Source organism: Wolffia australiana, chromosome 13, assembly GCF_029677425.1.
Source record: "Wolffia australiana isolate 7733 chromosome 13, ASM2967742v1".
NCBI lineage: Eukaryota > Viridiplantae > Streptophyta > Magnoliopsida > Alismatales > Araceae > Wolffia > Wolffia australiana.
In genome coordinates this window covers 4,756,246-4,771,823 of record NC_135847.1, presented here as the reverse complement: position 1 = coordinate 4,771,823, position 15,578 = coordinate 4,756,246, and the positions used below count along the sequence as shown (strand labels likewise).

Genomic DNA, 15,578 nt, shown 5'->3' with positions numbered 1-15,578 from the left:
GTATTTAGTATGTTTGAGCATTTTATTATTGTTCTTTAATGTTTTCAGTTAATATTTCATACTTAGTTTGGCCTGGTACAAAATGGGCCTAATAGCAGGGATATCATGGCCCAGTATCTATGTGTCATACAGATTTAAGGCAAGGTTGGTAGAGAGCAGTATTTTTTATTATGATTTATTTAGAAGTACTCTAACTGTTCAAATGGATATTTGATACCTGGTATGTTGACAAGGGATAGAGTAGAGGATGTTTTGAACTAGCATCTGGATATTGGATATCATTATTTGGATAGCGATTTCCGGTATGGATTTGGATATTTGATGTCTAATTTGGTATCCAATACCTACATCCCGCTCATCAAGAGGCCTACGATACGTGTCTTGACATACATTATCAGATGGATATTCAATATCTAATTTACGGTATCTTAAACTACCCCAATTTTGTCCCAATGTCGGATATCATTTGTCTGATATCAAATATCAAATAGATATTGGACAACTGAACACTAATAAATACCATGTCACTATGTGAGGCCTGACCTAGGGTTGCGCCAACAAACACATCATCGACCCTCTTGATGATGGTTTTGATACAGTTAGGATGTCTAATAGTTAACAATTACATTGGTCATCAGGCATACCATTGGGGAGAACAAATGGTCTCTATGTATGATACCCATTATCCAAAATATTTGGTATGTTGTCGATATTAATGTGAGTTTGGAGACCGGAAAGCGATATCTAAGAGCGTTGATAAAGTTTTTGATGGATAGTATGTGGCCGTTAAGCCAATCACACAACCATGTTTATTAAAGTTCATTGAATAAAATATTTCTATTCATTTTTATTGTCTATAATGAAGTCCATGAATACGTGCAATGACTTAGTGAATTATGATGAGATCATAATACAGTGATCACTAATCTTTAAACATGTATTCTATATATTCCTATTCGATGGATAGTCGAGAGGGGCATCGAATTATCCGGAGAGAATAGCACTAGTTGATCCTACTTATACAATAAGTATAGCTGATCCTGTATGGTCGAAATATATGTGACCGGCAAACCAATCACACATTCCACATCTCGTTCCATGTTCATTAATAGAACATATTCATTATATTGCACGTGTGATGCTTATAATGAAGTCCATGAATACATGATCGGACTTAGCAAATTATGATGAGATCGTAATACGGAGATCACTAGTCTTTAAGCATGTGTTCTAAACATTCATATTCAAAGCATACGCAAGAAGGACATCGAAGTATCTGGATAGAATATCATTATCTAGCCTCACTCATATGATGAGTATGGTCGGTCCCGTAGCCATTAGTGTGGAGACACTAAGGATAGACAGTGGGTGCTCTTTAGTAGAACGAGATCAGTGAATCGATCCGTACGAATCCCTGAATGGTATTATACCAAACTGTCAATCAGGTTGACTAACGTCACGGTTATGTAAGTGGTCCTTAGACATGAGACACCAAAGACGTCTTGTGGACCTACGGTTGTACTTTGACTATGGCCAATGAGTCTCTAATCATGGGATTCTAAACATTTTTAGTTTGGGTACATGAAGAAGTTCACGAAGATGATTGAGTGGTCAAGATGGGATCGTCCACTCTCGGTATAAGAGGTGACAGCTTAAGGAAGACGATGCAACGAAGTCCTTGGCCAAGGCAGTGAAATATTGGAGAAGAGTTCTCCGATGATTTCCGAATGCATCAGTACTAACTTGGATGATCGATTAGGTTTGACAGTTGACCATACTCTAAGTCGTCCAAGGAGCATCAAATGGATGAAAGATAATACATACACGGTAACCGATGATGAACATGTTCCATGAGTGAGTCGATACACACTCCTTTGTATCTTCTAGGACACCAGGTGTAGCTTGGCACCCCACGTGTCAGAGTCTCGACCTATCGATTGGGTTAAATGGATGCGACGTTAATTAATATATATGATGATATAGTTAATTAATTTGGAAGGCCAATAAAGGATATTGGGCCGCTGGAGTCGTTCACTAGTCTGATACATGGGCCTAGAGGGTCACATGCGAATGGTGTTTTGGTTATCATAAGATATACTTAAATTTTAGGGTTTTTATGAAAAATACCCACTTAGTATAAATAGGGGAAGGCCATGAACTAAATTCACCTAGGCCAGAATTTTTCAGGGGCCTCTCCCCGTCTTCTCCCTCCTCCCAATATCCCCTCCCCTCCCCGATGTGATCGGGACGACGTAACGACGCCGACGGACAAAGAATGGGGCTCATCAACGAGAAGAAGGAGATTCGACGTGCCGAGGATCGCATGGATACGTCTAGAGGCTGCACACATGAGCAACTCGACTCGTCTCACTTGGGGATCGCAGAAATCATGAATGACATTCGTGCAAGGGTACTTCGTTTAATGTTTTTATTGATGCCGTTAAGATTTTGCAAAAGTCTTCCACTGCAATCGTTTTGTTTTGTTCATCCATGTCAAGGCATCTAGAACCCAACACTGTAGCTATTAGTGTGTCAATACTAAGGACCGATAGTGGGTGCTCTATGGAGAAAGAGTTTATTGAATTGATCTGTTCGACTCCTTAAATGGTATTATACCTAAACGTCAATCTGGTTGATTCAAGTCACGGTTGTATAAATGATACACTAACTTGAGACATCAAGGACATCTCGTGAGTGGACGACTATGTTTTGACTATAACTTATGAGCCTCTAATCATGGGATTCAAATAAATTATAGATTGAATGTAGTAAGAAGCTTATGGAAATGATTGAGTGGTCAATATGGGATCATCCACCCTCAGTATAAGAGGATATTGACTCGAGGAAGACGATGTAGAAAAATCCCTGGCCAGAGAAGTGAGTACTAATCGATCCCCATTACGCGTCAGTACTAATCGAATGACAGATTAGGGTTTGACGATAAATCATACCCTAGGTTGTTCAAAAGTCTCGCGTGGATGATGGATTATACATGTACGACAACCGATGATGGTAAAGGTTCTATGAGAGAGTTCGAGACTACTCAATATCTTCTAGAGCAAGAGGTGTAGCTTAGCACCCTACGGTCTGGAAACTTAACCTACCGATTGGGTTAAATCGATCCTTATTTAATTAATCTATATGTTGATATATTTAATTAGTAAGGTTGGTCAATATATGTTATTGGGCAATTAAAGTTATTAGCTAGAACGATACATGGGCCTAGAGAGTCACACGGACAAGGTCGTAAGGGCATTGGTGGATATATTTTACTTTGGAGAGTTTTTGAGGAAAAACCTTAAGTGAAATATAAAGAGGGAAAGGGGTCTCATTTTAAGTACCCATGCAAGCCTAATTTGAGAGCCCCCTTCCTTCTTCATTCTTTACATCAACCAAGGAGAGAGTCTCCAAGAAGAGTTGAAGAGGAAGAGGTGGAGATCCAAGCGCCAAGTGATCGCGTGGATACTTCTAGAGGCTGGACGCGTGAACGGCTTCAGAAACGATCTTAAAGTTACTATGTTAAATGTGGAATAAGTTCCCCACAAAGGTATACTCAATCTTTTTGTTTTAAAAATCGATTATGAATCGATCGACAATCTTTCGCATCCATGGAATGTGTTTTCCATGGTCGAACCAACGCACCGAACTCATCAGTGGTATCAAAGCCAGTTGAGGATGACATTGGTGATGAGGGTGTACCATTTAGGGTGCAACTAACAGTCTCTGTAACTGAAATCTATTATGGAATAATCTGATATATGTTATCCTTATTGTTGGGTATGATGACGATGTCAATAGGTCGTTGGAGACAGGAGACCAATATCTGATAATATTGACAAAGTTTGGATGGTGGATGGTTGATGGTGATGTTGGTGATACTAATATACCTCATTGTGTACAACTAGCATTCTCCATATTCAAGATCCATCATCCTAAAAATCTGGTACATAGTAAATATGTTGTTGGAGACTAGTGAAGGATAATTGATATAAGATATCATTCCACTAACAATGATATTGATGTTGATAACAGAATGTATGTTGATAACATGATAAATGAACATATATTTTCATACATTTTATATGTTTTTAGTATTAGTAATTTATAATTTATTATGTTATTATTTGAATTAACCAAATATTTATACATTAGCTAGAAATTCCAACTTTTGCACATAATGATTATTTTTCACTAACTTCATTGACTTCTATGAATTCAACCAACTTTATTACTGATGAGTATTTTATAGTTCTAAATTTGCAGAAATTTATAGGAATTAGAAGATAGAAGTCTTAGGAAATTGGAGGATTTTTGGGAGCTTTGTGATTATCAAAATGCGCTGCAAATGATAAAACAGTGTTGTGGTCTTTTAAAGGAGATATCAGAGGGGTTTGGGCCACAACCTGACCTACCTATTGGGCCTTCAAACACCTTACAAAAGAAACAAACTGTAAATTACAAGACAAAACTCTCAACCAATGCAGAAAAAGAGGCAAAATGGCAAGAAAATAGAATAGATAATGCCCAAAGGGGTATTTTAGTAATTCTCCTAATGTCCAAATAGACTTTTTATCCCTCATTTTCCCTCATTCTGAATGTGCTCTGGCAAGTGGCTGGCCAGCAGGACAAGGCATTTTTCAGAATCCAGGTTGTTTAACCTGCTTGATGTAAGTTTATTGAAGTTTTCTCTTAATCTCATCTCTTGTTCGCATTTAAAAATGCCTGATCCTGGAAAAATATAAGGACCCATACTTGAGAGGAAGGATTGAGGGCTCATTAAACTTTCATTGAGGCTTTAGGATCTTAGATTTCTACTTTCTCCATCATTTCCCATCCATTTACCCTTAAAATCCATCACTTTCCCACTCTAAACAATCATTTTCTCCACTTTCTCTCTCAAAAATAGGTTTTTTCTCTCACTAGACCTTAATATATATCCCTAGTTAATCCCTTAAAATTTTCATAAAAAATCTTCTTCATTTTCACATTCAAATTCTATCTCAAACTCCTTCTACACTCTCTCTTCATTTTCTTTCTCTATCTCCTCATTTCAACCCTTTCTCTTCTAGAATCTGTTCTTTCTCTCTCTATAAATTCATATATATCCACAGTTCATCCCCTCAAAATTTCATAAAAAATATCCTTCATCAACACCTTCAAATTCCTTCTCGAACTCTCTCTACACCCTCTCTTCAATTTCTCTCTCTATCTCTTCATTTTCTCTCTCTATCATCTCATTTTGAAATTTTATCTATCTAAAAACAGTTATTTCTCCCTCTAAAATATCTCCCTATCTCTCCATATCCTCAAGCATTCCCTACTTCGAATTCCAAAAAAAATCGCATTAAAATATCATTTTTATCCTTTCAAAACTCAAATTTTCTGTCCTCTAGCCGCCACCGTGCGGTGGCTTGTGGTGCCCGTGCAGCAGGGACAGCCCTCTGCCCACCAGTCTGCGCGCAGCCAGCGCACACGACCGCAAGGCACAGGGTAGCCCTGTGCAGGACTTAGCCAAATCGACTAAGTCCTGACCATTGGGTTAAGCCCAATAAGGCTTAAGCCCATTTGGCTAAGTCTTCACTTAGCCAAATTGGGCTAACCTTAGTGGGCTGACCCACTAAGGCCAGCTCTATACAGGACACACCAGGCCCGCGGGCCCACCTGGCCTGCCGCCGACACCGCCGCCACTCCGGCGATCGCCGGAGTAGGTAAATACCATATTTTTAGTATTTAAAAATTATTAAAAATAGAAAAAAATCCGAAAAATCAGAAAAAAATTTCTGCACTTACAAATTAGATTTTTTTTTCGGAAAAAACCAGAAAATTCAAATAATCAATTGACAGTCATTTTAACACCTAAAAAATTCTATAAAAAATCTCTAACTCTCGTTTTTCATATTTATAGTGGTTTTTGGTGTAAATTTAATTCCAGAAAATTCTAAAAATATTTATTGCTGATTTATTTTGTTGAGATAAAATAGAAAAAATAGTGTAAAAATATTATTTGGTGTTTTTCTTTGTATTTTGGCTTCAATTTAAATGATATGGAATTATGAAAATTACCTAAAAATCTATAAAAATCCCAAATTGTATTTTTTTACTTTAAAAATCATTGTCTTCACCCCAAGCTTAAGAAAAAATTCTGAATTTTAATTTCTGCCTCTCTGCGGATCGACCCCTTACTTTCCCTATATTAATTATAGAATATTTAAGTGAAAAAACTTCATAAATATTGTTGTTTAAGTCTGAATCAAAACGACGACATAAACTCCTAAATTTGGACTTATCATATGTCAGAGGACGGACATTTTACTTAATTTTTGGAATATCCAAAATTTTCCTCTTATCATACTTAACTTTTATGATCTACCTAGAAAAAATAAAATATGAAATTAACTATCCCTAATAATAAATGTGGCCCAAAGAAGTTGGAAAAGTTGCCAGTTTTAAAATTAGTTTCACTATCAGTAATATTTGCTTCACATTGTTTGTCCATGAAGCCATATATATAGATGGATTGTAACCCACCGGGCTGAGATAATTTGAACAAAGAAGTAATGACCACGCTTTGAGCCGACTCAACTTGAAGTCCACGTCACAACAAGATGCATCATAAGTAATCTTTTAATCGTGACCAACCAATCTTTGTATGGAAGATCAGACAATCTGCGCTATATTTGACTCTTTTTTCTTATTTGTTTCTCCATGCTTCTGCTTGGGCGTGGACGTTTACAAAGATGGTGGGGTCACATGAACGATGAGTTACGAACAAGATCATTGATGGGGTGACTTATGTGTATGTTGATGCAACTTCAAACATGGCCTAGGGGTGCACCAAACTTAAAGGGGTTCACGGTTGTCAACCCCTTATGACGGGAAATCCAACGACTACGGTCAGATACATCATTTGTGATGGGAGCATCTAGATCCAAAAAACTAGTCTTTATTCTCTCTAGGAGCACGGGTTGAAGCAGAAGGCCCGGTCTTCAAGGACTCAAGCCTAGTCAACAGGCCCCCGGTCTTTAGTGTCTACACACCAATGGCTACAGGATTGTCCATATTCATTATATGAGTAAGACTAGACAGGGTTATTCTATCCATATACTTCGATATCCTTCTCCAGTATTCGAATAATAATACTTGGCACACATAATTATAGAATTAACAATCTGAAAAATATGATATCATCATAATTGACTAAGTCAGATCATGTATTCATGTAGTTCATTATGAGCATCCCTTATGCATTATAATGAATAAAATGCATTAATGAATATGGAACAAGATATGGAATGTGTACTTGGCTTTATAGCCACATATATTCCATCATGTTCATAGTAAAAAGCATGATTTTCCATCATGGATATTTTGTGTCTGCCAAACCAACCACGTTTCCATGTCATTTTGAAGATCGCTGAGATAAATATTTGTTCATTATTATTATTGTGTCTTATAATGAAGTCATTGAATACGTGAAATTACCAAGTGAATTATGATGAGATCATAATGCAGTGATAAATAGTCTCTAAACATGTAGTATATTTATTCATATTCAATGGAAACTCGTGACACACATCAAACTATGTGGAAAGAATAACACTAGCTATTCATTAGCGTAGAGACGCTAATAAACTCAAATTTTAGGTTTTTAATATGTCATTAGTATTCTTGAATTTAATGAGTGTAAATATAAACCTGTCCACGCTAATGTAAATTTAGATAGTGATGATTACAAATAATCTCCATATGGAGTGATAATTAAGGATTCAGTATTTTTAATAGTGGTTATTGAGGTGCGATTAGATGAGATACAAAGAAATACAAAGTCAATAGGTGAGAAATGCAAGGCAAGATAGTAATAATTAATAATATAATTAAGATGATTATCATATATAGCATATAGTAGATAGTAGATAGTAGATAATAAATAGAAGATAGTGTACAGTGATAATTGGAATTTTAGAATATTGAGAAAGGAAGAGCATGGAATGATAATAATGAGAAAAAGGCAAGGTGATGCTTCCTCATTTTCTATTAGCTGCGGAAATATTTTTAATCGTCCTCTATTTAATCATTGGTGAGATCATCCCATCTGCTGCTATCAGTTGATCCTAGAATGCCACATGTCTCTGTGTAGGGTAAGAAAACAAAAAAATCATATTCTTCAATTTGTTTTTTCATATTTAATGATGATTTGACTCGTATCATTCACGTTAGAAAAAAGATAATATTTCTCAACAATTTTTTGAGGTGATGATGCGTCTCTGCCCATCACATCAGCATTATTCTCTTTTTTTAATCAAATGCAGTGGCACATGGTGCACACCATGTGTACCGCCGCAAGTTTTGACTTATAAAAATGATTTTTTAAATCATTTTTTACTCAGTTTTGAATTGCATTTATTGTGATTTAAATGTGATTTTTATTTTCATTTTGTCCATGTCATCCCTACGAATAAAAAAATAAGAGCTTGTCACTCAATGCTGGTGCATTATGATATCACAATTCATGATGCCATAATGACACCTTTTTGTAATGATTGTCTAAGCTAATAATTGCTGAAAGTAGTCATTGTTTTCCATTCGATTGATCAAATGCTGACTCATGGCGAGCATTTTATAAATCTTATTTAATATATTTAAGGTCATAAAATAAATGTGACACAAAGTTGAGTAAATCCTTAAGAATTAATTTAATCATTTTAAACTTGATAATGTGCATGTGTAAATTTCTTATAAATAACCCAATAATTTATGTGATGTCAGACACTAAGGACAAAAGTGAGACCTTTTTGGGAAAGAGTTTCTTAGTGTAGATACACTAGATGGTCACACGCTTAAGATATATGGATGTCGGTGGGTACACAACATTATAATGAGTTTTTTTCAAAAGGTTCTCAAATAAGTTGATAAGGAGTGCACCCAATTTAGGTGCCCGTGCCAGCCAAACCTGGGCATCCCCTGTTTATTCATGTCTTGTTAATCTTCTCACTCTACCAGTAAGACTTTATGGTGATAAAATATGCTAGATCTTTAAGAAGCATTGACGAAGATGAAGAGATACATCATTGCATCCATCAACTAAATATGTCTAGAGGTTGAACATGTGAATGGCTTAGATAAACTTTTCCAGGGAGAAGGTCAAGGGTGGAATCAGTTCTGTACAAGGTGATAAGATCCTTTCTTATTTTATAGATCAATTATGACTTTATTTCCCATCTTCCACTGCATGAAATTGGATTTCAAGCACTCAATCAAAGCCTAATAACACAAGAGTCCATCCACAATATGTATTTGGGTGTTCAAGGTCAAGGGGCTGGTATCACAATTGTGACATGAATCAACTTGATTGACATTTAGGCACAATAACATACATGGATTCATATGTTAATATTGTGAACTATTTCCATTAAGATCACCCGTTATCCATCATTTACATATCCGAACAAAAGTCCATAAATCGTCATTTCAGTGGGATTATATATTGTTTTTTTATCTAGATATTTACATGTCCTTCTCGAGTACTCTATGAATTGGAACATTGAGAATTCATGTTTAAGTATAATCTGCCACTTAAATAATGAAATAAGTATACCTCGTCTCAGTGATGTTGGGCTGATTCATCCCAAAAGATTAATCAAATATTTACCGTGGTCATCCTAAAATAAAAAATAACCCAATTCCTTGCCCTTAAACCCTCTCCTTTTATCTCTAGCCCAATTCCTCTCCCCTCAAAAACTATTATCCATGTTCCATCTCCGGGAATGAATCATCCCAACCTCGCCAGCCGTCATCCATCCCGTCCCAAAATACAATGCCACTAAGAAGACGAGACGAGACTAGACGAGATGAAACAAGACGAGACGGGATGAAACAAGACGAGACGAGATGAGACGAGATGAGACAAGACAAGACGAGACGAGACAAGACAAGACGAGACGAGACGAGACAAGACGAGATGAGACGAGACGAGACGAGACGAGATGAGACGAGAGGAGACGAGAGGAGACGAGAAGAGACGAGACCGCATCCCGGTGACGTTGGGCTGGGTCATCCCAAAAGACTAATCAAATACTTCCTGAGGGTTTATTTTGCATAAAGTTTGTTATGCACAGAACCATCATCAGTCAATCCCAAATGTTCCCAAAATAATCTATTCAAATAAAAAAACGATTTATCATGGGTATATCTTTATTGTGTGGTGCGGACGATGAGCGGATGACGGAATACGTTGAACTGTTCCGCAGGATCATCGCACCCGTTAACGTGGACCATCATCGACCTCCCGACTGGTATATATCTCTTCTCCTGCACGCTTACGAGCTCAGCCACAGAGCAAGAGAGAGAGAGAGGAGTAGAGAGAGAAAGAAGAGAGAGAGAGAGAGAGGAGAGATGGGCGAGGTCGGATCGGAGAAGGGGGAAGAGGAGACGGCGTTTCTACTGGAGAACGGTCATCCTCCCGAGGACGGATTTCACCTCGCCTACGTCGTCTACTTCATCCTCGGCGCGGGATTTCTCGTTCCGTGGAACGCGTTCATCACCGCCGTCGACTACTTCTCCTACATCTACCCCGATGTGTCCATCGATCGCATTTTCGCCGTTTGTTACATGTTCTGCGCCCTGATCTTCCTCGTGATCATGGTCGGATGGTGGGCGCACCGATCGGGGGCTTCAGTTCGCGTCAATTCTGGCCTTGTTATCTTCGTAATCAGCCTCTTGATCGTTCCTGTGCTTGATCTTGCCTATGTCAAGGGGCAGAGAGGGTTGTATTCTGCGTACGACGTTACTGTTTTCGCCGTTGTTCTTGCTGGAATCGGCGATGCGCTGGTTCAGGGCGGCGTCATCGGGTCTGCTGGAGAGCTTCCTGAGCGCTACATGCAGGCTGTGGTCGCGGGGACTGCTGCTTCTGGTAATTTGTTTTGCTTTGCATCTTCTTGAATTTTTTTTTGGGTTTGAATTGTTCTTGTAAATATGAGTTTTTGGTGAAATCAGCTGTTTGAATTGGGGGGTTTTTCTCTCTTTTTGGTGATGTCTTCCAATGCGGCCCCTTGAATTCCCAAACATAATTATAAACTCATTTTCAGTTTTGGTTCGGATTTTCTTGTAAATATCAGTTTTTGGTGAAATCAGCTGTTTGAATCGGGGGTTTTTCTCTCTTTTTGGTGATGTCTTGCTATGGCCCCTCGAATTCCCAAACATAATTTTAAACTCATTTTCAGTTTTGGTCTGGATTGTTCTTGTCATGATCATTTTTCGCTGAAATCAGCTGATTGAAGTGTGGTATTTTCTCTCTTGTTGGTGATATGCCTTCCTATGGCCCCTTGAATTCTTGAGAATAATTGGAGCTCATCTTCTTTGACTAGTTAAATTCTTCCCTTTTCATTTTTGGTTTGGATTGTTTACTTTTCAAAAAAAAGTTTTAGTCTGGATTGTTCTTGTAAACTTCAGTTTTCGCTGAAATCAGCCGTTTCAATTGGGTTTTTTTTCCTTTTTGGTGATATGCCTTCCTCCAGTGCCTCAAATTCCGGAAAATAATTGAAACTCATATTCTTTGACTAGTTCAATTCTTCCCTTTTCTGTTTTGGTTTGGATTGTTCTTGTGAACTTCAGTTTTTGCTGAAATCAGCCGTTTGAATTGGGTTTTTTTTCTCTTCTTGGTGATGTGTCTTCCTCTGGCGCCTCGAATTCTTAAGAATAACTGAAACTCCCTCTTCAGCTTTGGTTTGGATTGTTCTTGTAAACATTAATTTTCGGTGAAATTAGCTGTTTTTTTTTTTAAACAGCTGTTTGAATCTGGATTTTTTTCTCTTTTTGGTGATATGCCTTCCTATGGCCCCTAATTCCTGAAAATAATTGAAACTCATCTTCTTTGACTACCTAAATTCTTCCCTTTTCAGTTTTGTTTTAGATTGTTCTCTGATGCATCTATTTTCGATGAAATCTGCTCTCTGAAATTGGGGCTTCACGCATTTTTGAGTCCTATGCCTTCCTCTGGTGCCTCAAATTCCCAAAAATAATTGAAACTCATCTTTGCTGACTATTAAAATTCTTCCCTTTTCAGTTTTGGTTTGGAGTATTCTCAAATATATCTATTTTTATGAAATTTGCTGGAAGAATTTGGGTTTCTGCTCTCTTTTGCTCCTCTGCCTGCCTGTGTCACCTCGAATTCCCAAAAATATTTTTGCCTCGTCTTCTTAGTTATATTCGTCTGTTTGTTTGGATTGTTCTCGAATGCATCAGTTTTCGACGAAATTAAATGTCTGAAATTGGGGGTTTGCTCTCTTTTTTGTGATATGTCTTTCCCAGACACCTTGAATTCCAGAAAATAATTGATTTTTTGCAATATCTATGTTCGCCTCTCTGTGTACTGATTTTTTAGCAGAGGAAAATGTTGTCTTAATTAGTCTCAAGGCCAGTAAAATAAATATTCTTCAGAAAATTGGTAAAGTCACTGTACAATGTAATGTCTTCCACCATCTTGGTTTCTTTTCCTCTGAGTAAGAAACTGAGATGGTTCTTTTTTAAAAATTAATGCCTAAGAAATAAGAAGAATTCTGTTAGGATTCCAACTTTCTGCTGATACCCGCTTACAGAGTCGGCAGTGAATTTCATTAAAGTGCAATTTAGTTTATCTTTTTATGTGCTATGGGTGCTGAAACAAATAGTGACTCACTTTTAACCTCCAAACTGGAAAATACTTCCAGAAAAAGAGGTGGTTTCTTGTCCCCCAAGACAAGAAAATCAGGAGGTTCTTTCAAGGCTGGCGGCTTATAAATAAGAGCACTTTTTTGTAAAAATTCTTGATTTCATTTAATACCGGTTTCTGGAGTCTGTCATAAATTTCGTAAAAAGATTTTCGAAAATACATTTTTAGTATGGGTTGCGGGTACTGAAACAAACAGTGTCTCATTTTTAACCTCCAGACTGGAAGATACTTCCAGAAAACGAGGTGGTTTCTAATCCCATCAAGCACAAAAGGAGTTTGTTCTTTTCAAAACTAATGGCTGAGAACAAAGTAAACTTGTGATTGGAATTCTAGATTTCACCCGAATACCAGCTTTCAGAATCTGCCATAATTTAGTTTAATACTGTTTAAGGAGTGCATTTTTATTTCTCTTTTTACGCGTAAAGGGTACTGAAACAAATAAACCCCTTTAATTTTGACCTTGAATCTGCCATAATTTAGTTTAATACTGTTTAAGGAGTGTATTTTTATTTCTCTTTTTACGCGCAAAGGGTACTGAAACAAATAAACCCCTTTAATTTTGACCTTGAATCTGCCATAATTTAGTTTAATACTGTTTAAGGAGTGCATTTTTATTTCTCTTTTTACGCGCAAAGGGTACTGAAACAAATTAACCCCTTTAATTTTGACCTTGAATCTAGGATCTACTTACCATCTCATCCTTTTTTTTTCCCCCTTGCTCAGGTGTTCTGGTCTCAATTATGAGAATCCTCACCAAGGCTGTGTTTCCACAAGACGCGCCGGGCCTGCGTAAGAGCGCCCACCTCTACTTCGCGGTCAGCATCTTGACCATGGTACTCTGCCTGTTCTGCTACAACCTCGCGCACCACCTTCCCGTCGTCCGCTACTACAAGGCTGTCCGAGCCCGTGCCGAGGCGAACGAGAGAGAGGGCAAAGACTTGTCCCTCACCGGGTCCGTGTGGCGGTCAACCCTCTGGAACATCGTCACGAGGGTCAAGTGGTTCGGCTTCGGCATCTTTCTCATCTACGCGGTCACCCTCTCCATCTTCCCCGGTTACCTTACCCAGGACGTGCATTCCGAAGCGTTGAAGGACTGGTACTCCATCATCCTCATCGCCACGTACAACGTCTTCGACCTTGTGGGCAAGTGCCTTCCGGCTGTGTACATGGTCCAGAGCGAAGCGGGCGCGATTATGGGAGCGGTCGCCCGGTTGCTCTTCTTTCCTCTCTTCCTTGCATGCATGCACGGGCCGGAGATGCTCAGAACGGAAATACCGGTCACGGTGTTGACTTCCCTGCTGGGGCTTACCAATGGGTATCTTACAAGTGTGCTGATGATTCTTGCACCAAAGTCTGTTCCAATTCAGCATTCGGAGACGGCTGGGATTGCCATTGTTCTGTTCTTGGTGCTGGGATTGGCCTGTGGCTCAGTAATCTCCTGGTTCTGGGTTATATGATTATTGGGTTTTTTTAATGTTTGCATGTATTTAAAATTTACCCTCAAGGTTGTAAGCTTTCCATTGCTTATGTATGTGCCATGATTGGTTGATGTTCCTCCAATTAGGGGTATATTATTGTTGTAATCTCTGTTGTTAGGATTCTAAAATCCCTGTAAAGGGTTGGAAAGTTAATGTTAGTTTGAGTTGTGTGTGATCTCCATCTAAGTTCTGAGCTGATTAAACTGATTTATATCTTTGCAAAATTTTAATTTGGTGTTTCCATTTTAGAAATAAATATGTATTGTACTTTTATAGATTTCATTGCAATCTGAGTTCATTATCAAGCACCAAGTGACTGACCATTAGATGTGTACAAAGGTTGTAAGCTTTATATATGATTGGTTGATGCTCCTCCAAGTAGGGGTATATTATTGTTGTAATCTCTGTTGTTAGGCTTCTTAAATCCCTATAAAGGGTTGGAAAGTTAATCATAGTTTAGGTTGTGTGTGATCGCCATCTACCCGATTCCGAGGGCGGCAAGTCTCTTCTCTTCCGAACTCTCTCTCTTTGTCTTCTTCACTCTGTCTTCTCCTTTTTGGAGTTCATCAGTTGTGGCTGGAATCAATTGAATGTATATTTTTTCTGCTTCCAAATGTGTTCGTGTGAATTTTCGTTTCAATATGAAATTTCTGGCTTTGGGGAAAAAAATTCAGATCTGGTGTTTGAATATTTCATTTTTTGTTGAGACTAAAAAAGTTGGAAGAATAGATGCATACATAAATAAGAAATAAATAAAGGAAAAACTTGTGAGGGATTCTTGATCCTTTGAAGAAATAAACACTCATTTCTTTGATAGGATGATTTTTAAAAAATGGGAAAAAATTGCTCTAAATCTAGAAAAGTGGCTACCATAGTATCTGCATTCAATCTTAACTTTTATTTAGGTCAACCATGGTATCTGCAATTTGGCACTTTTTCCCCATCTTGTGGTATTTTTCAAACCAAATTTTGGTTCACATTCCCCCTCTAAGTTCCTAATCTGAAAGAATACATCAACATATTCTCCCACCAGATTAAACTGATTTATCAATTCACAAAATTTTAATTTGTTTCCATTTTAGAAATAAATATGTATTGTATTTTTATAGATTTCATTGCAATCTGAGTTCATTATCAAGCACCAAGCGGCTGACCAGTGGATGTGTTGGTTTCAGCAGCTAAGGGATAACGTTAAGGTGGTGATTTAGGTTCTCTAAAATATTTACTACTATGATCTAGTTAACTAAGTCAGACATGGTGTTTGTATCTTTGGTATGAGGAATATCATAAGGATGTCACGATCATATTACGATAATAGTATTTCTGGGTTGACCACCGAATTCCGGGTGGTCTTCCCTCTTTTAATTCAAAAAAAAAAGTATACATGTTCAGTG

General features: G+C 37.7%; 1 protein-coding gene across 1 annotated transcript; it reads left to right on the top strand.

Annotated features, from left to right (window-relative positions):
• Positions 1-10,313: 10,313 nt before the first annotated feature.
• On the top strand, positions 10,314-14,359 carry ENT1 (equilibrative nucleotide transporter 1). The gene is made up of 2 exons (XM_078584902.1): positions 10,314-10,909; positions 13,430-14,359. The coding sequence occupies exons 1-2, from the start codon at positions 10,393-10,395 to the stop codon at positions 14,161-14,163; spliced, it is 1,251 nt and encodes a 416-aa protein (XP_078441028.1). The 5' UTR covers positions 10,314-10,392; the 3' UTR covers positions 14,164-14,359.
• The last annotated feature ends 1,219 nt before the right edge of the window (positions 14,360-15,578 follow it).